Genomic DNA, 20,669 nt, shown 5'->3' on the forward strand with positions numbered 1-20,669 from the left:
CCGCTGAGCCCGTGCTCCAGCCTTCCCACAGCAGCGGCTGGCCTTCCTGCCTCATGCTTTCTTCAGCTGCAGAATTTCACACAGCCTGTAAGACGCCTCTAAGACATCTTCTGCAAAGCAGGCTCATGAAGACACACCATCTCTCAGAAAGCCACTTTAGGAAAACAATATGTATATGTGTGTGTATATATATATATATATATATAGTGCAGCTTCTTTATCCGGTCATCTTCATTCTTGCTGCAATTCTTTTTACCTCCTCCACTGGTGCCATAAGGTGCTACCATCTTCTTCATTTTTGACAGGTAAACAAAAAAACCCCACACTTTCCCTACGTAATGTTCCACACAGATACTCACTTTTGCTATTCCATTGGCAGACATTGTAGTGTAGATTGAACCCAAAAAAGGCGTTCATTTCTTTGAATTATTGGATAACACCTGCTAATTCCTTCCCCTACTTCTTTCCATCTGAGCAGTTCTTTCATCAGTCAACCTGGTACCAGCAACATACATAAGAAAGATGTTGAAATACTGGAGATATTTCAGAGATGAGCTGCAAAAATGATTGAAGATAGGAAAAAATATCTCCCTGTGAGAGATTCAAAGCGTTAAAATCTGTCCACTTTAAAAGTGCTTAAGCACCATCAAGTCCCAAGATGGGAAAAGAAAGGTAAGAATTAGTACAGAACAAAAAGGTATAGACATAGTTAAGTCCAACACATTATCTGTGTGCAGCAGAGTTGGTTCACGTGCATTTGGGGATACCTCACGCTCACTGGGTGCGTGAAGAACAACTGCAGCCAGTTCCTGGGAACTTTGCGCTTGCTGGGCCGACGCAGAGCAAACAGGTATTGCCAACAGCCTAGGCAGTAACTGAAAGTACCAGACTCACCATGTGCTGTGTACAGCCACCATCCACACGTGCCCCAATCGTACTGAGGCTTTCCAGACACGCACAAGCCTGGTCACAGCTGCTGTAAACTCAGGTTATGCAACTATCTGAAGGGCTGATGGCGTAGATTTGTGAGGTGGAAGAAGCTAGAACTGAGCAGACACCTCTACATGAAGTCTTCCCAAAGAGCTCTTTTTTTGCAAGAACTTCTTGTCTTTGGCTCAAAACAGCTACCACTGGTTGGTAGAACAGACCAATAGCTGGCAGCACTAGCAAAATTTTTGCCTTAAAAGTCTGCTGCTATGGTTCACTAAAGTGAGATTTCTCTTCAGGATGTAAGATTTTCCTCTGACATCTGGAAGATCGGTATTTAAAATTGCCGTAACCAGAGCACTGTTGATAAATCATTGCTGTGACAGTAGTACACGCTGCCATCATGAAGGATCAGTACCCAGTGTTGCAATGCATCTGGAAATACCACATACTCATGTGGGCTGCTGATGGGATTCATGTACCCAACATACTAAGTTTATTTACAGAAAGAATACTTCTCTGTTGTTTGTCAGAGTTACAGAGAAATCTGTAGTTACAGTACGACTGGTTTATCACTCTTAATAGGGAACGGCAGTTTGTTTTCTCCTCTAGGCTGCAAATCCCTTTAATAATTACTTTGCTACAAGAGAGGAATGGCTGAACTTGGCCCTAGGCTGACTGACAGTGAAATCTGCACTGACAGACAAATGAAGAACTCTGAGGTTGAGGCTGACAGATCCATTTAGCCTACTGTGGGTGAGCAAGACGTATAGAAGAAAGGGACAGACAAAGCTGCTAGAAGTTTGAACTGCAGATGCCCCTTCTAGGAAATGCTGCAACTGATGGGGGCAGCCCGCTTTGCCCTACCACTTTGAGCTTTGACTCTGTGCTACAGATTGTGCGCTTGTGCGCCTAGTAAAGCAACGTCCTTAAAGAGACGCATCATGGACACTGAGTGCTCAGAAAAATGCTCAAAATACAGAACAGAGAAGTGTTGAAGCTGCTGTTGCCACAGCGTATTTGTCGTTGCAGAGATGGCAGCCAAACACCTTTCATTGCAGCAAGGGGTGGAGGTCTTATGCTCAGCTCTCTTCACCAGGGATTTGAGATGACGTTGGTTTCTATTCCACAGCAGAAGCCTTTGGGCTCACTCCATTACCTACAAAGCCATCAGGCTCTCTGATGCCTCCTCTTCCACCAGACACGTACCTGGTGGATTGACTCACACTGGTCTGAGGAGCCTGTGATGAAAATATGGCGCAAGCTTATTGTGCTCTCCTGAACTTGAAGGCCCTCTCAAGGGCCAGGCAGCCTCCCCCATGCTCACCGATACATGACTATTAGGTCAACGTAAATAGATTTGCAGCCTCTTCAGTGATTGCTGCCAGCTCGCCGGAATTGCTAGTCACTTGAAATCCATCAAAGGAGGACAGATATGCACTGCTGCTACACTTTCTGGTATCTCCTCCTTTCAGGAGTTTCCACATGCAGATGTAGAATTCAGGTCCTTCATTCATTGCTGCAGAATGACCCTGCCCCAACTTAAATGGTAGTGGGTGAGAACTGTTGAGATTTAGCTACCTGTCTGGGCTACCTATATAAAAGCACTCTGCCTGGAAATCACACAGGAACAAGGAGATGCACCAAGAAATACCAAGAATTTTGAAACTTATTGAACCTGGGGCAACAAAAATCAAATTCTATCCATCCTACCAACAGATTTGTGTGTGTAAAAAAATTCAGCCTCCAAAGAAAAAAGCTTGAAACCAAAAGCTGCATACTCCATGACTTATGATTAAATGTGGCAGAATATAAAGACTGGCTAAAAAAAAAACCAATAAAAGAAATGCCTATTGTACAATTTGTCAATGCATCTTTACTGCAAAATACAATGAAGTTGATCCTCTTTGGGTTCTTTTCTATGAGGAAAGATCACTAAGCAGCAGCCCCGAGTGAAGAAGAGCAACGTGCCAGTGTAACAGAGGTTTGGGGGGGTTCACAGAAGAACACAAGACACTGTGGGTTAATCGACCTGTATGTTTTGCACAGGGATATAAGACTACAGTTTTTGTATGTGGGCTGTGGCAACCAATTACCTGCATGTAACCAGTTCTTACACGATAAATGACTGAGACCAAGAACTGAAAGTATGATGTATGCATTTGTGTGCATGAATATAAATAAATTATTATTATATATTATATTTTTATGAACATGATGCAGTTGCAAAGCTTCTGCTGAACTGGGAGGCTACCAAGCTATATTTCTTGCAAGTTGGAGAATAAGCCGATGACTACGAATTTGACATTCATCACAAGGAAGAAGGCCAAGCTAAGAGGGTGTTCCTCACGCTGTGGATTCTGGCGTGGTTCATTTTTGGAAAAGCAGTATAGAAGAGTCTGTTCACCATGTCAGACATCAGAAGGCTGCAAGTCTATTTCACACAAGAGGCAAAGTTACGGGAATAAAGTTTTCCCATGCTTACTGAAGAATCCCAACGAGCAGTTAAAAAGGAGGAGAAAAAAATGCTTTACACCATAGCAGCAGTTCATCTGAAGAAAAAGCTGTCTTCTGAGAAACCTCCTTTTAAGTCATTGTCATTCTCTGACTTCACGTGACAACACTTCACGTGACAACAACAGCCTCACTGATGCTACCGATACGGAACTTGAGATTTTTAGGGCGGTTGAGCCCTGAAATATATTTCAACTTGGCTACCTGTCACACTTTGCTTTTTCTTTCTGATGCTGACTGCGACCATTGCCCGAGTCCCTGGCTGCTGCTAGATCTCCTGCGCAGTTCATTAGTTTAACTTCCTAGCCAAAGAGGTAAAGTCCACCACTTCTGGAGCAATGGTAGAACACCACATGACCACCTAGGCTCATCTCTATAACTTCTGCCCCAAATCCCAGACAGTAACTTTTGCATTAATTTCTATTTCTATTAAGAAAGACATCAAATCTTTACTAAAAACATCTAGTGGGAGAGATATAAGCATCTGAAAGGAAGCCTTTGAATGTTTAATTATTTTCTTTTCATTAGTCCTTCCCCAAATCTCCTCTTCTCCAAGTGTAATTTGAATCTGGATGCTTTTAGCTTCTACTTGCAGTCATTGAATCTTGTTATGATATTGTTTTCTGCAGGGTTAGAGTCATCTACCACTAGAAACCTCCTTAAGTGCATGTAATTATGAATCCTGCAGAGTATCTCAGACTCCAAATTTCTCACCAGCTGTTTTTTTTTCCAGACCATGGAATATTCTTTTGTGTTCTGGCTGAAACCTCACTTAAAGGCTAGTGTCATTTATGAAGGCAGGATGTGATACCCTGGCAGCAATCTCACGCATGCTGCAAGCGAAGGACTGCCGGGGCAGACACGTGCTCAATCCAAACAGGAGAGCCATGTAATTGCATGCTTATGACATGAGTGGGAGCCTGAACGCTGTGTTGGGAGGATCAGCTAATTCTGGGCTGATGATCCCCTTCCCCTCTTAATAAATTCATCATCTCTGAATACTGTTTCCCTTCTCTCTGGCTCACTGTGATGTGAGCCAGAGAACTACAGCACATGAATTGAAGGATACAGATAGGGCTGCTCCACCGAGGGGCTACGACCACCACGCAGGCATGCAACTACCGCTGCTTCCCGGGTACAGCATGTGCGTAGCTCTGTGTCACTGGCAATGTGCAGGGGCAATAATCTCCCCTGCTCCCTCAGCAAATCCTCTGCTGGCTGACCTGTGATTACTGGTGGTGGTGGGTGGAGTTGTGTGAAGTCACACAGATGAGCTTAAACCTCATGTAAGCCATTTTGTTTAACAGGGGCTGTTCAGTGGACCATCAGTATGTCTATTATTCTCTGCCACTGAGTAGATTTTCTAAGATCCATCCATCCTTGTCAAAGCTTTGGGAAAACAATCTGATCCAGCCATCAATAGCACACTATGAATCAAGCAAGGGTCACTACCAGGGAGTTCCTGCTAACTAATCACTGGGTACCTAGTACCATTTTTTCCACCTTACACAACTGACAAAAAAAATCAATTACCTTTTGGCAAGAGCCAATGAAAAAGTGTTAAAACCCAAGTACAAGATTAGTATAGAAAAGGGCTACGCAATATATAACTGATTCATTCCAAGTAATTGTCACTACCTGATGGGGTTTTAAACTTTCACATTAAATTAATGCATTCAGTTTTGCCATCCTTGTCGTTTGTCATCATGGCTCACTGTTTTAAAATACTTCCACTGAAATGCTACTAACACAAAATGCTGTATTCAAAGAATTGTCTTTCTATTGGCTATATGATCTTGAATTTAAGAAAAGCTGTAGAAAAGTTAGGTACAATCAATCATATTAATTAACCACTCCAGCATCTAGAAATCATTCATAGCATGAAGAACAGCTAAATGATACTCAGCTCATACAAGAGCCTATCTAAATTTAACTGCTGTATCATGTTAATGAGAGATAAAATGCTGTGTGTCTACAAACAGATGGTGTTAGCCCACATTAATAAACTCGCTGGAGAACTTAATATGCTTAGATTTAGATGGGTTATTCCACTGGATGACGCAGTCAATGACGCATCCTGAAGCAACATATCTGTATTTGGCAGTTCTTTATCGTCCTACTTGGTTCTACTGGCTACACCGTCTGCTCTCCCTGCGTCCTGTCCTGCCTCTGGGTTATCCTGACTGGCAGATACACAGGTGCAGCCCGTTGTGGTTCTTATTTGTGGAAGCCAAACGCAATCGGAATAAACCACTTATTGTTGCACAGCCATATTTTGTATTTTCACACGATCCCTGGATTTTACTGACCCCAGGGAAGACCTGTGTGTCCATCTGTATCTGGAGAGCAGTCAGTGTATCCCCGCTCTCCCCACCAAGACAGACACACAGGCACGCACGCACACATGCTTACTTTTATCTCCCTCTTCCCCCAGCAGAGTGGGGAGAGGCATACAGGTAAGAAAGAGATGGCTGCCTGTTTCTGCCTTGCCCTGTCTCATTTGAGGGCTGCAGCTGCCAGGGAGCTGGCATGGGCAGGGGCATGAGCTGGGCACAAAGCCACTGGCACCACTGTGAGTCCCATATGGTCTCTTTTTCACTACAGGCTGTGATTTTGCCTCCCTATAATCTGCCTCCCAAGGCAACAGATTGAATCTGGACATTCTTGCCCAGGGATCTTTTGGCAGCTCATCCTATTTGCACTTCCAAAAGCATAAAATGTTTGTATGTTATGTTTTGCATATTTAACCAGTGTTACTAGCTTATAGTAAATAAATATTTAAAACATATTAGACTTTACTACTTCAGAAAAATTAAATGAAGCATTTCATGTGATTGGAAAGTGGTATTGGATGTGATTGGATCATGGTAATAATTTCACAAAGGCTGCTTCTGGTGAATTCATTTATATGAATTTGATCCACCTTATCAGCAATCTCCATGATTATTTTGTTATATGAATAATGCACAAAGCTTCCTAAAATAAATCTTTTGGATACCGCTTTACTCATCTTCTGAATAATGTTAATTTAGTGCTCTTTAAATAAAGGTTGCATACTACAAAACCTCTGTAAATACGTAGTGACTTAGAAATGAGAAATCATAGGAAGCGAGTGGAAGAGAATATGTACAAACTCGAAGTTCAAATGTGTTGGAATTCAAAAGGTGTTTTCATAAGATATTGTAATATTTGCACAAAGATACAAGTGTGGAGTCTGCAGAAAGATGTTCTTATCTACCTTATATAACGTGATCTGGAAGATGGAAAATGTTGACTCAGTAGCTAGTACTCCAACTTGCAAAAATTACCATGACAGCCATATGGAGCTTTACATGCTGCGTACCTGGGCACAGGCTTTAGATATGGGCAGAGAAAAATTGCTTCTTTTGAGTGTAAGTACATCTGTAGAATTTGATGAGCAAGCATATTCTACTTGCAAACCACAGAGGTACCTGAAAAGTCACAGAAAAATATTCAAGGGTTTAATTCCTTACCTTCCAAGATTATCTTATGTCAGGGAGAGACTGCTTCATTTCCTTAGGATTTCTCTTTCCTATTGGGACTAGAAACGTAAAGTGTTTTCAGCTAAGACATTCAGAGAAAGAAGAGGAAGAAGGTGTATGAAGATGAAAAAGAAAGGAACACAGATATAGAGGGCTACAAGCATAGTAAAGCACTGAAAACATTTGCTGCTTTAATTTGTACCTAGTCCCCTTTATCTGTGCTCTATTTTTATCTTCATGCACCTCGTGTGTGCAGCCATTTACAAGGATGTGTTTTTTCAAGTGAGAACTGAGAGGAGTTTAGTCTAGATCTGAACCATCCCTGCAAACCAGTACATGTAAAGGTCAGTGAGATATTACCAGAACCACTATGGCCTCTTTCTTCTGGGTTTCAGTCTAAAAACTTATAAAGGGAGAAATAAAATACACAAGAGGAATTGGGATACTCTTGATCAAGTGATCGAGTATGAGGCAGATCTCAGATCCCAGGGCAATTTGTTCCACAGTCTTGGATCAGCCTCTGAAAGTGTTGAGCAAGGCTCCTCCAGCTGCCCAAAATTGCTTTTCATCAACGGGGGAAGGATGGAATCAGCAGGCACTGCTCCTTAAGTTCCCTCACCCTCATAATGCTGGGTTTTGCCAGTGGTGTGCAGGGGCAGCGTTTGTGAGCAACCGTGGACTGCTCAGCACCTGGCAAAGACTCTGTGACACCTAACACATGGGCCTTCTCCTGCTCCAGTACTGAGAGGCCATCGTCAGATGGGAACTGATGAGTTTGTTCGCAACTGCTGAAGCCAAGGGCAGGTGTGAATTACAACACTGGGAATCCCGAGGTGAAAAGTACATATTAAGTGAACAATTATTTCTTGAAAACCCTGAATTGTTTCCTAATAATTCCTGAATGAGGGAGGTCTCATCCTTTTTTTTTTTTTGTCACAATGGCCTCTTATGTCTTCAGGCTGACACATCCAAGATAATACAGCACTACCAAAACAAGAAACTGCTGTTCTTCCCACAGCCCTGCCACTAACTCCAGCCATTCCTTTCCTGATTCAAAAGTCGGATGGATTCTGCATTTCCTCTCAAATCAGAAGAAAAACTTGAGCACATTTTCATTGCAAAATCTGTAGTACTGCTAGTAATTCAACATGAATTTATTTGATTTTTCTCTTCGCAGAATATTTTTTTTCAAATATTTTTAAAACCTTTCCTGGTTTAAACACTGAGTAGATTTGCAATGGTAGCCATGAGGGAAAAAATAAGAAAGGACGAAAGAAAAAAAAACCCAACAACCCCTCCCCCCCCCCATGGAACATGTGAAATCAACTGTAGAAAAGTTTTAAGGGTGGAGATGTACCTGAATTGTGCTTGAATGGGTATCAGCTGATTCTACGAAATGGCCATCAAGGTCAAGGACCATCATAAAAATCAAAGCAAGGACTTCTCCTAGGCAAGAAAATATTTTTTTTTTTTAAATAAAGTTCAGTGCTGTGGTCAACATACTTGCTTTTTCTAAACGTTTATTTGATTTAGAGAAAACCACTTCAGCTTAGATGTTAAATATTGAATACTCCTTTTCCCACTTCAAGGCTCACAGAAGCATATTTCATAATTAATATTTGTATGCTTTTTATACCCGAGTCCTCTTATTTGTACAGCTCCCTATAAATCATATAAGTGAATGACAGAAAGGACCAATTAGAGCTTTTGCGCACCAGGGTAGAATGGCACTTATATGTTTGTGCACTCTCATTTTAATGGTCTCAGGTTCCACAGTTTCCCTGAGGAGATTATTTGAGAGCTTACTGCAATTTATTCTCATGATAGTCAGCTTCAACATTTCCTTTTCCAGTTGTATCATAATACACTTACATCCAACATAATGTATCACACATTTTCTCCTCTTGTGAAGCAAGGTAGATTCCATAAATCCTGCAATAAATTTATCACCGCTTCTTGTGTCCTTATAAGTCCTTATTAGATGACCTATGTAGCATATGCCAGCCTTGACAGCAACATCATAGTTATAGCTTTTTTGTGATTTGCACGAAAAAGTAGCAATCAAACCCCAATACTATAGATGCACTTTATTCAATCTCCAAATTAATTCACAAAAAGAAAAATACTTGTTTTTAAATAATTATATTATGCTATATATTATAAGTATAAAATACTGCCCTTTTTTAATACACACTTGCAGAGTCTTACCCCCATCTTCTCAAGGTCGTATAATAATATTCCAGGGGCAAGTTTCATCATGTGCCTCTGAAAGGATCCAAATAAACTTTCCAGGCACGGAAAGCAGTAGCGTCGTGTAAGTGTGATTTATTCTGCCCTGCCATGGGACTGCCCTGTTCCAGGGCTCACGCTCAGCTCCTTCACTGGGCAAATTTTCTTTCACAAGAAACAGGGCTTAGATCCATCTTTTTACTATTACAGATTAAAGGGACTACAGAGACAGGGAAAAACATTCCTGAAAATTTAAGAAAGCTAGGCTGTACATTTTAAGTTATCAGTCTTAAGTTATACTGATCACAGCAGAATTTTAAAGAAAACAAATGAAAACCAAAATCCAGGGAAGCACCTCTTAACCTCCTAATAGTTCATATATGTTCATACAGACTCCAAAACAACCTAGAAGATGGCCATCAAATTACAACTCATGGAACATTATTCCTACCCAACAAATGAGTTCTATAAAACTACAAAGTGTCCTGGAAACTCTTTCAGGCGGTACAGATGTGGTAATTAGAAAATAATAGACTAAACCCATGAAAGCAGTAATAAAAAGTTAGAATAACTGCTTGTGCACTCAATAATACAGAGCAGGTGCTCTAATAGTGAAGGTTTAAGAGCTAGAGAAACAGGCAAGTGTCTAATACTCCACTGGATTTTACAGTTGTGGAAGATGCTACGAATACCAAAAACTCTGATGTGACTAATAATATTAGATCACTTTTGGAAGCTGGCTTTAGAATACTAATAAAACACAACTAGCAGGACTAAAAAGAAGCCTGCTTGCATCTCACAGCTGAACCTGTTCCAATACCCTCATCACATCCCGCGTCCTACGCCTACTGCATGGGGAAGGAGTGCATGCGCTAGAGCCCTCCGATGGGCTGCATGCTGGGTAGCCAGTGGCCACCACCTCCTGCCTGCTGACCCGACAGGACAGCTTCTACCGGCTGGCAAGCCGGGCAGATCCCCGTGGGGAGCCACAGCGGACCCCTCCCTGGCCAGGCGGTGTGCGGGCCCTGCTTCATTCCTCAAGAAATCTGTCGTTTATGATTGAGATCAGCCCCGTATGGCGGAACTAACCACTGGCTTGAAGTCACTGGAGAGGGAGCAAAGGAGAGGGCAGCCAAATCGTTTGGAATGCAGCTGAAATACTTTAGAGAGTTTAAGGTTAAAAGGGATCATTGGATCACATACTTTGACCATGGGCCAGTAAGTCTTATCACTAGTCCCAAACTGAACCAAGGAACTTGTTTACGATTAAAACAGCTACATTTGCATTAGGTTATCCCAGCTCCTGACCACTGATTGTTCTACATTTTTTTCTACCATTTTAAAAGGCTTTAGCATGTGGTACTTTTTCCTTGTGAAGGTATCTGAACACTGCAGTAAGGCTAACTCTTGCAGACCTTTTTGACAAATTAAATTGATGTAGCTTTTTAAATGTATTGTTGTAACAGATTTCCTCCAGTCCTGTAATATTTTGGCAGGTCTTTTCTGCACCACTTGATCTTTAATGTCAAAGCTACACACCTTGTTCTAGTATCGGTCTCATTAACAAACATAGTAATTGGTTTCCTGTACGCTAATCCTGGTAGTACATCCAACAGTCATACTGAACACATTGCACTGGCACCTTATCTTTAATAGTTTACTTGAAATTGGTTTCAGATGATCTTTTCCAAGACACAAGCTCTCATTCCAGAGGCGTGGCTTGTATTCTTGCAAAATATATACAGATTTGGCTGTAAAAGCCTGTTTGAAAGTGTTAATTTTACTAAGCAGTCCAGATGACATTGCAGTTGCTCTCACAGTAGTTTACCAAAGTTACCATTTAGCACATTCACGGATTTTATTAACAGTGAGTTTATTTTGGATCTTTGGTAAAGATCTTGAAAGATGCTGAGCCTGCAGAACCTCAGAAATCCCAATATCATGAAGACTAACCTCTGAAAATTTTTCTGATCTTTCAGAAGTCAAAAACTATTAATCTGTCATTAACCATTTAATAGCATTAGCCATTAGAAGTATAAATGATATTAACCATAGGATTTGGAGACCATTTTGCAGTTCTAAGCCTAACTGTAGGAACTGTAGAGTCACAATGTTTTTGCAGTTGCTTTTATCAATTTACCTTTAAATGTCACTGAATAAGGCTATCAGAATTGTTTTGTGAGACCTGTGAGATGATTGATGTTAAGGATTATCTTACATAGTTCTTTATCAAACGGTTTATGTACCTTTTCTACTGGTTTGCCTGTGGTTGATTAGCTAAACAGTCAAGAATTGTACAGGTCATTCTGTTTGATCTTTTGAAAGCGGGGAGAACGCGAGTGCTTTTTTTACTTCTCAAGAACTTCTTTAAAGATTTATTAAACCCCAAACTTAGATACTTCCTTAGCCAACTCTGTCAAGACCCCCGGGCGCAAATTAGCTAGACTCTTCATCAAAAAACGTCCAGGTTTGCTCGGAAGAGAAGATTCCCCGTAGACTTGACACACGCCTCGCCTCGTGGTGCGAGTACAACATCTTGCTTCTTCCAGGTACGGCAAAGATGTTCATTCCATACGATCGACCGCCCGCGGCGTTACTGCTATCGCATCGAAGAGCGATCGCCGCCGCGCGGAGATGCCCCCTATCCCTTTTGTTTTTCAGTTGTTTTAAAAATCCCCCTCAGCTGCCCCGCGCCCAGCGCGACCCCCGGCCTGCGGCCCCAGCGCGCTGCCAGCCCCGGCCCCGCGGCGCACCCGAGGACGAGCAGCGGCGGCGGCAGGTCCCCCCTCGCCGCCCCGGCCGCCGGTGCCCCCTCAGCCTCCCCCGCGGCGGCCGGCAGCCGGCGGGAGCGGGGCGCCGCGGGGGGGGGGGGCGGGCGGGGCCGCTCTCCCGGCATTCCACGAGGGGAACGGTCACAAACGGCGGGCGCTCGGCGGGTGGGTGGGCGCGCGAGTGCGCGCGCGGCGCCACGCGGGGAAGGGAAGGGGAGCGCGCGCGCGCCCCCCACGCCCGCCCCCCCCCAACCGACGCGGAAACCGGCGCCCGGCCGAGCCGCTGTAGCCGGCGCGCAGGGCGCATGCGCGGCCCCCAGGAGGGCGGGGGCCGGCGTCTAGTGGCGAGCGAGCTGGCCGCCGGTGGCCGCCCGCCCGCCCGCTCGTCGCCGCCGCTAGTCGGGGACTAGCGGTCGCTGCGCAGCGTCCGCGCCCTCGCCGTGCTGGGCCGCGCCTAGTCCTGCCCCGCCATGAAGTTGAGCAGCCGCGGCCGGGGATGCTGCGTGGCCGGCAGCCGGGAGCGCGGGCCGCCGCCGCGGAGCCCCTTCGTGCACCAGCTGCGCCTCAGCCCCCTGGAGAAAGCCAAGGTAGGGGCGTGCGGGGGCCCGGCTCCCCCCTTCCCGCCGCCTCCTTCCGCGCGTCCCCCGCGGCGCACCGGCTGGCGGGCCGCCTCCTGCGGCGGGCGGGGGCACCCTGCCGCCGGCGCTTTGTGAGCCGCCGGGGGCGGCGGGAACGGGGAAAACCGGTGGGTGGGTGGGTGCGTGTGTGGAAGCCGGGCTTGCGGGGGCTGCGGCGGGCGGGGGCGGCGGCGCGGTGCCGTGCCCGGGGCGGGCGGGGGCTGGGGGCGGCCGCGAGGCGCGGGGGCTCGCGGGGCCAACGGCCGCTGTAGCGCCCGCCGCTGGGAGGGCGTGTGCCTTCGCTTCGCCGCCGCTGCTTTCTTTAAAAAAAAACATTGTTTAAAAAAAAAATGGTTTTCTGTTGTTGTTTTTTTTAAATGAGGGGGGCAGGGGAACAGTCCTGTGGAGGCAGTCTTTTCCGGCGGCAAGTTAAGGTATGCCCAGGCCGAGGCATCCCCTGCATCTGAAGTTTGGCCCCTGGCTAAATAATCCCTGCGGCATAATTTATACATTGCACAGGTAGCGTGAGATGGCAAGAATCGGTATTAAAATGCAAATTTGCAGTTGCATGGCTTTTTTTTTTTTTTTTTTGTTTCCTCCGTGCCACTGACTGCCTCACTTCATACTGTGAGCAGTGGGTGGTTGGATATTCAGAGTGCGTGGCCCTTGTCTTAGGCTTTCAATAAGTTCTGGGTCACTTGCTGGATGAAGAAATGCCACCAAAGGCTCACCTAATAGGGGTTGGCCATTTCTGGTACTTTCATCATGGTAACACTTCACTTCCTTAAAGCTGTTGTTTTGGGGGCCTGACAGCCTGCAGCACCTATCAACATGGAAATTAAGATCCACTAATAGTGAACCTCTCTGATCAAGGTGCTTTAGATCCACCTTTCATTTAATTTACATTCTGAGCAAAGTTCATTGTTGCATTGCCCTGTTGCTGTCCAGATACTTAACCTAAGACATGTATGGCCTGATTTACAAAACACTGGAATGTGCCTCATGTTACGTATCTGGCAGCCAAGGAATTCATAGTAGACTCCAGTAGAAAATGTTTTTACTTTTTTTAATCAAGTTTCCCAGAATGGTACAGTTAAATGCTGAATTCAGTGGTTACTGATAAATTGTTTGAATGGGAGAAGGGAGAAGAGGTTTGTGTCGTTTGCCTCGTTCAGTTTATACCTAGAGCTTCCTCAATAAATCACGTAGTTGTAATGATTTCTTTTCTGTGTAACCCTACTTTGTTCCTTAAGTCATGTTTTCTATGTAATTAATGAGGTAGAAGTCTTTTAGGGAGCAGAGAGAAGCAAAGATAGCATGTGTTCCTATGGACTAAGATTGTATCTAATTATAACAATAACAATGTTTTATTTTTGCAGTGTTAATGTATCTTTTTAATGTCACTTTCTATTTGGCTATTTATAAGGAATTTTAAAAGTACTGTTGGGAGGGCAGAGTACCAGTTTCACAGTTTTTGCAGTATTGAGTCTCATATGAGCTACTGGCATTGCTGAGCTGTTGCTAGTCCTCACAAACCTTGAGCCGCTTTGCCAGCAAAGTGACTGGTCATAAAACATACCTGCCTTCTGTGTGGGCTGCCCTGTACATCTGTATGAGACATGAGCTTTGCCATTGGATTTCAAGGATTTGTTATTTTCAATGAAAACTGCAAGATGTGTTTAAAGTTCTGTATTTTTTTTACAGTGTGCAGACCAAAGGAATAGCCTCACCAAAGAGTGTGGCTCGGTCTTGCTTTTTAAGTGAGCAATCTTTTATTGATGTACAGTGGCACAGAGTTCTTTAACCCAGCCTTTCTCAACCTCTTATTTCTGCAGTTTTATGTGAGAAAAAAGCACACAAGCTGACATAGAGAACTGTGATAGATTTTCTTCTTTGCCTTAATCATGCTCTCCTAACCTCTTTGCTGATTAAAAGAAAAGCTGTGCTTGAGATAGGGGCTGTTAAAGAAGAGCTGGGGAACTGTTCCGCTTATAAGAAATGTTGCTCTCCCAGAAAGGAGACTTCTTGAATGGGGAGGCTGCTTTACAGTCAATTACAGCAGTGTGCGTTCTCTTCCATAGAATCCTGGCCTGTTACTAAGGGTTTGGTATGACAGTATAAAGCATTACAGCTGAACTCACTTCCTGTTCAGCTGTAGGTGCATATTGTGTCATAGGTTTTTCTAATCCGCGCTGTGAATCTAACAGGGGTGAATTCTGGGATTGCAAAGCCTATCAAGGAAGGTGAGGAACATGTGAGGACTGAAGGTACGTGAAAAAGTTGGTGAGCACAGGGGACTGGGAAAGAAGACTGCTTTGTCTGACGGTCTGTTGCTGGTGGTCTGTCAGATAGCCGCATTATCTTCACTACCACCTCATCCCTCCCTCATCCTGCACTCTGCAAGAGGTTAGATTAGCTTTTTTGCTCATTAATACAACTCAAAGTAAATGCATTTTAGAACATTTCAGCCTGAGACTGTGGGAGTGAAAAAAAAAAGTAGGAAGTAAGAGGACGAAACAACCGCAAAAAGGAAGAACAGCAGCAAAAAGAAATCCATTTGAGTGCCAAGAAGTTATTCACATCATCTTTTATTTGCTTTATAAAAACTGGGAGATAACAGGAGTGTAAAAGCAGTAAGACTATTTGAGAAGCGAGTCCAGTGCTTCCTGTAGAAATGATGGTTATTTCACTCTGATCTGAGAGTGACAGTGGGGGTCATTCTTGAAGCTGCCTGTTTTATTTCAGTACTACAATAAAAAGATCCTTTTTGGAAGAAAGACAGACATGATTTCATTAACCATGAATTTTGTTCCTCCTAGCATCCTCTGGGCACCTATCGCATAAGTCAAAGCTCTTGATTCTAGTTACCTCTGCAGAACAGGCAGAAGCATTACTGGAGCTGTCACAAAGTGTTCATAGCATTGTTTCCCTGCCGCTTAAAAACACAATACAATGCCATTTTCCTTGCTTCCAGTGTTTCTGGCCCTTTTATTGCACCAATGCTGGTGTTCCTTTGGTGCCTTGGTGAGCTGATTTGGCTCATTAAACCAGCAGGCAACGGTGTTTTTCTGTATTCTGATTGTTTTCTTTTGCTGGGATTGCTTTTCTTCACTCTAATGAGCTGTATTGGCTCATTGCAAGCTCAGATAAGTGCTAGAGCTGCCTCAAGGGGAGGATTGAGGGGAGAGTGAACAGGACCACCCTCTTTAGCAGCAATGATCTGTTAGATTGGCTTAGTTGCACATGAAAATTTCTACTGTATTTATCTCCACAATTGTGTCAATCAGGGAACTTGCAGAGTGGAAAAGCGGGTAGTAAGACAGTTGTTGAGGGATGAGTTCCTAGCTCTTTCAGTGCCATCTTTGGTGAATTGAGGCTATAGGGATGATAATAGTGAGGAAGTGAAAGTGTGGGGCAAGACGTAGTCTCTGATATGTTTAAAAGAAAAATCAAAACCTCTACTATGTTAAATGTGCAGTTCATTATTCTATTTTTTGTTCAATGTGACCACTACTTTGTAATAAGTCATGGAAATTTTATTGTGAATAAACTGGTTTTTAATGATGTTTCTCGCTGTATCGCTAATTTCAAAGATGCATTTTTTCAGCTTCTCTGTGCATGAGAGAGATAGTACTGTCTTTCAAGACAGGAAACTGAGACATACAGAAGGAGAAACAAGTGTACTCTGTGACTCTTTTGCCCAGTGCTTAGATATGTAGGACCTGATGTTTTGGAGAACTTAAATATTTTATGCCTTCAATGTAAGCTCATACTGAAATCTGAATGCAGAGCCTCTAAATGAGGAGAACATACATTGTCTGTTTAGTTTAAGCGACTTGCCTTTCATCAGACTGAAGCCCTTCTGATGGAAGAGTAGAGTACAGTTTCTCAGGGCAGCCTTCTGTTACAAGCTGTAAGGCCATCCTCTGCCTTCCTGCTCTCCATGGGTCTTTCACAGCATACACTTCAACTTCTGAAAAACTAAGTAGGATTGTGTAGACCAGCAAATGTGAAATGAGCTGTAGTCAAACCCCTCTTGAGAAAAATCAGTCATGAGCTGAACCTCCCAAGGTACAGCTCCAGATGGACCTTTAGGGTTTTTTAAATGTATCTCAGAACACAGGTGGTTATGTATGACTTATTGCCAGATAGAATTTGTAATTTTAATAGAAAACGTCTGGGTGATTGTCCTCAATATGTAGTAATACGATCACCAAAATAAGATGTCTGTACAAGGTCAGACCGGGAATATATGTCTCCTGCATTCTGATGGCCAGTGGGGACAGGATCTTGTCCCTTTTTCTGTCTGACACTGACACTACTACTGTACGTAGGTTTTACGGTATAGAAGTTTTCTTACCCAGGAGGGTGTCTGAATGCAGATGTAGACTGAACTACTTTTCAAATATTAGTGTCTTTGTTGATTCCTAACCTCCTTCAGGGGCCAAACATACTTCTTCACTCTCCTACCAAATTTCTTGTGTGGACAGGTACTATGCTACCACCTGCTAAAAAAGAGGCTGGTGTCACAGCCAGACCCCATACACCTGTGTACGTGGAACTGCTTCTCACTGGCCATTTCCACCACTGTTGGATCTGGACATAGAAGACCAAGAGGCCTTTTCTACACACTTAGGCTATCTTTCACTACCTTACGGATGCAACTACTGCTTCCATTCTGCGATGTGGCTCTAAAGTGATGTTGATACAAAGGATTGCTACAGAGATGCAAAGGACTGAATAGCTCACCACTAGTCACCTGCTGTTCAGCTTTGCCCTGGTATAGGAGACTTTGAGGAGTGGGAGGGAGAGGGTGTGAATCCCAGAGGACTGTGTCCTCACCTGCATTGTTTCCGTTTTTTCTTGACAGCTGGTAGTTGGTATCTTATGAGCCTAGAAGGCAGCTGCTCTCTCTTCTCCAGTTTGCAGATGAATGCTCCCCTATTTGCTGCTAGATGTGGTGGTCTTGTCTATGGATGCAGAGTTGCATGAGTTGGTATGACTTCAGCACTCATCTGACCATTGCCGGTTTAGGAAGTTGAACTGGGTCATCTGGGAAACTAGCCCATCTAAGAAAAAAAATCCTTTTTCTTCCAATTCTGCAAACTGAAGCAGTCCAGCCAGGAACTGGGATCCTGTTTTGGGGAGTGAAGCCATGGTCGTTATGAGATCATGGTGCCAGTCTGAACCATCACTATAAAATCTGGCATTGCAGCGGGCTGGTAGCTTAGGCTTTTCTCCTGCTGTGTGTTCCCTGCCTCTACCCTAGATCTACAGATTTGTGCAGCTACAGGGTGTATCGGTTATTGAGCTGTTTCGGGAAGTGAGAGGAAGCAGGAACTGATCAATGGAAAACTGAGCTGCAAGATGACTAGATCTGCATCAGGGAAGAGAAGAAGAATATGAATAATGCTTTCCACAGCAGCCTGGAGATGCATCAGATTAAGCACAACATGAGACAGCACTGTATGCCTCATTACTCATCCTTGCCCAAGCCATTGTGATGCTGAAAAGTACTTTTCTACCTCATCTGGTGCACCTGTGAATATGGAGCATATTTCCTTTTGAATTCTCTTTCTTTACATGGCCCTTCTATTTCATAGTGTCATCTTCATCTTCTGCTAGCCTCCATTGCACAGCTTGAGGAGCATTGGTGCTACCCCAGGCAGCTTCAAACAGTTTTCAGTTCTTTCTCTCTCCCTTAGCCAGTCATCTGAAGCTGTACCCTCCTCCACTTCAAGAGTTTTTTTTTCTTTCTTCCTGTCTTTTGAGTGAGAAAGTTGGGACTCTTGGCTTCTGGAACTGTTTCCTGGAGCAAGTGGATCATTTCACAGATAGTTGCTAAGTTGTGTTTTCTGGAGGACAGTTGGGAACAACTCCAGACAGCTCAGGAAAGGCCCTACTGTGGGAGAAGTTCCAACATGACATGTTTTTCACCAAAGTTGAAGGCAAAGGGCTGGCTGGCTGGGAATGGGCTCTCTGAGAACCAGAGTGCTGGGAGGAGATGCAGAAGCAGCTAGGTTCACTGTGGCTTCCCAGGGAAGGATAACTTGCTGAAAACCTCTGTCTTTCAGGGGACTGTGCCTGTTAGCACAGGCTTGGAACATAAACTCATATCCATGCCCGGATGTTTGTCCAGACAAACTGTCTTTGCACGGTGTTCGCCACTGCGGTTCCCCATAGCTTCTAGTTCCAAGAACATACAGCAGAGTAACTGGTGCCTGCCCCGTCCTGGAAGAGCTTTCCAGGTTGGGCCCTGTATTGCCATGTGAATGCACCCTGCTGAAGAAGTGCACATCTCTGGCTGGGAGCTGCTGTGACAGGCTGACTTCTCTGTAGTGCAGTAAGATTTACAACACACCCATGTTAAATATTTACTTAATGTGAGGCTGCAGAAAGGGAAAAGAGCATGCAGATGTATTTACTGACAAACATAGGGTCTGAAGAAGTGTGGAAGGCTAAGACTGCATTAGCTTTAAAGAGCGTGCTGTGTTTCAGCTCTAATTAAGATTGGTGAATACAAAATTGTTACGCATGTGTGCTGGTTTTGGCTGGGATAGACTTAATTTTCTTCATAGTGGCTAGTATGGGGTTATGTTTTGGATTTGTGCTGAAGACAGTGTTGATAACACAGGGGCGTTTTAGTTACTGCTGAGCAGTGCTTACACAGAGTCAAGGCCTTTGCTGCTTCTCACACCACCCCACCAGTGAGTAGGCTGGGGGTGCACGAGAAGTTGAGAGGGGATACAGGCGGGACAGCTGACCCTAATTGACCAAAGGGCTATTCCATACCATATGACATCATGCTGAGCATATACAGCTGGGAGAAGGAGGAGGAGGGGGAAGGATGTTTGGAGTTATGGCGTTTTGTCTTCCCAAGTAACCATTACGCGTGATGGAGCCCTGCTTTCCTGGACATGGCTGAACATGTGCCTGCCCGTGGAAAGCAGTGAATGAATTCCTTGTTTTGCTTTGCTTGCGTGCGTGGCTTTTGCTTTACCTATGAAACTGTCATTATCTCAACCCATGAGTTTTCTCGCTGTTACCCTTCCGATTCTCTCCCCTATCCCACCAGGGGGAGAGTGAGCGAGTGGCCGTGTGGTGCTTAGTTGCTGGCTGGGGTTAAACCACAACAGCATACGCCACAATTATTTGTTTGGAATTGAAGTGTATTCTGCTATTTTTAACATTAGATATTTTTAAGTTAAAGACTTTACATCAGTTTCTAGGTATCACTGACTTTTTCAGTCCAAGATTGTGTTAGAATAACGCTTATGTTTTGGATTTTGCAGATTGCCTTCATGACCTTGACTCTGTTTCCTATCCGACTCTTTTTTGCTGCTTTTATGATGTTGCTGGCCTGGCCTTTTGCATTCATTGCTTCAATGGGATCTGACGAGCAAGAGCTTGAAAAGCCCCTCTCCTGGTGGCGAAAGTGAGTCACTGATGTGGTGAAATACTGACAGAATCATTGTTTAGTTCAGCAGTTTGAAGTAGAGAAGATTGGAAATACCTGATATCTGTCCCATAGACCTGCCTTTCTCTTCAAAAGAAAAACATAAAAATTATTATTTAAACGCTTTCCTCAGATGGGAAACTAAAAATACCTCCACTGTTTGATTTACTAGGTGACCCAAGAATTACAGGGAGAAAAATTGATCATCTCTGGCCTCTTATCTTTATTGAGGATGTAGTGTGAAGCTTCATTGTGACATCCTTCGATTTCAGTTATTCCCGTAATGTCAGCTTCTTGTTATGAAGATTGACACTGCAGAATGTGCCCAGATTTCATGTTCTAAATTGTTGTTTTGAACTGCTTCACCCCATTGTTTGCTACCCTGTGATGAATTGACAAAACTTCTGTTGATTCTCTGAGGACTTGCCCTGTGCTTTAGTGCTTGTTAATAAGTCTGTGTTTGCTTTGATATTAGAATGCTAATTGAGGTAGAATGTAAGCTAGTGTTCACCCATCCATGAAAACTGCCGTTTGAGGAGCAAGGAAGGAGGAGTGTATCACCTCTTCTGTAGAGAAGTTCAAAATTAGGAGCTGGCACTAGCATGGGGGAAGCTGATTGTATTTTGCATCACCGGAGGGAAGGAGGTTGAGA

At 44.0% G+C, this 20,669-nt stretch overlaps 1 protein-coding gene across 3 annotated transcripts in view; it reads left to right on the plus strand.

Annotated features, from left to right (window-relative positions):
* The first annotated feature begins 12,331 nt into the window (after positions 1-12,331).
* The window catches only part of LPCAT1 (lysophosphatidylcholine acyltransferase 1), a 67,456-nt gene continuing 59,118 nt past the window's right edge, over positions 12,332-20,669 (plus strand). For all 3 annotated transcript variants that reach the window (XM_082314442.1, XM_082314444.1, XM_082314443.1), the window contains exons 1-2: positions 12,332-12,531; positions 19,854-19,996. In XM_082314442.1, the coding sequence (XP_082170568.1) occupies positions 12,415-12,531; positions 19,854-19,996 (260 nt within the window). In that variant the 5' untranslated portion in view covers positions 12,332-12,414. The remainder of the gene's footprint in view (positions 12,532-19,853; positions 19,997-20,669) is intronic.

The sequence above is a fragment of the Platalea leucorodia genome, assembly GCF_965183815.1.
Source record: "Platalea leucorodia genome assembly, chromosome: 1".
In the NCBI taxonomy this organism is placed as follows: Eukaryota; Metazoa; Chordata; class Aves; order Pelecaniformes; family Threskiornithidae; genus Platalea; species Platalea leucorodia.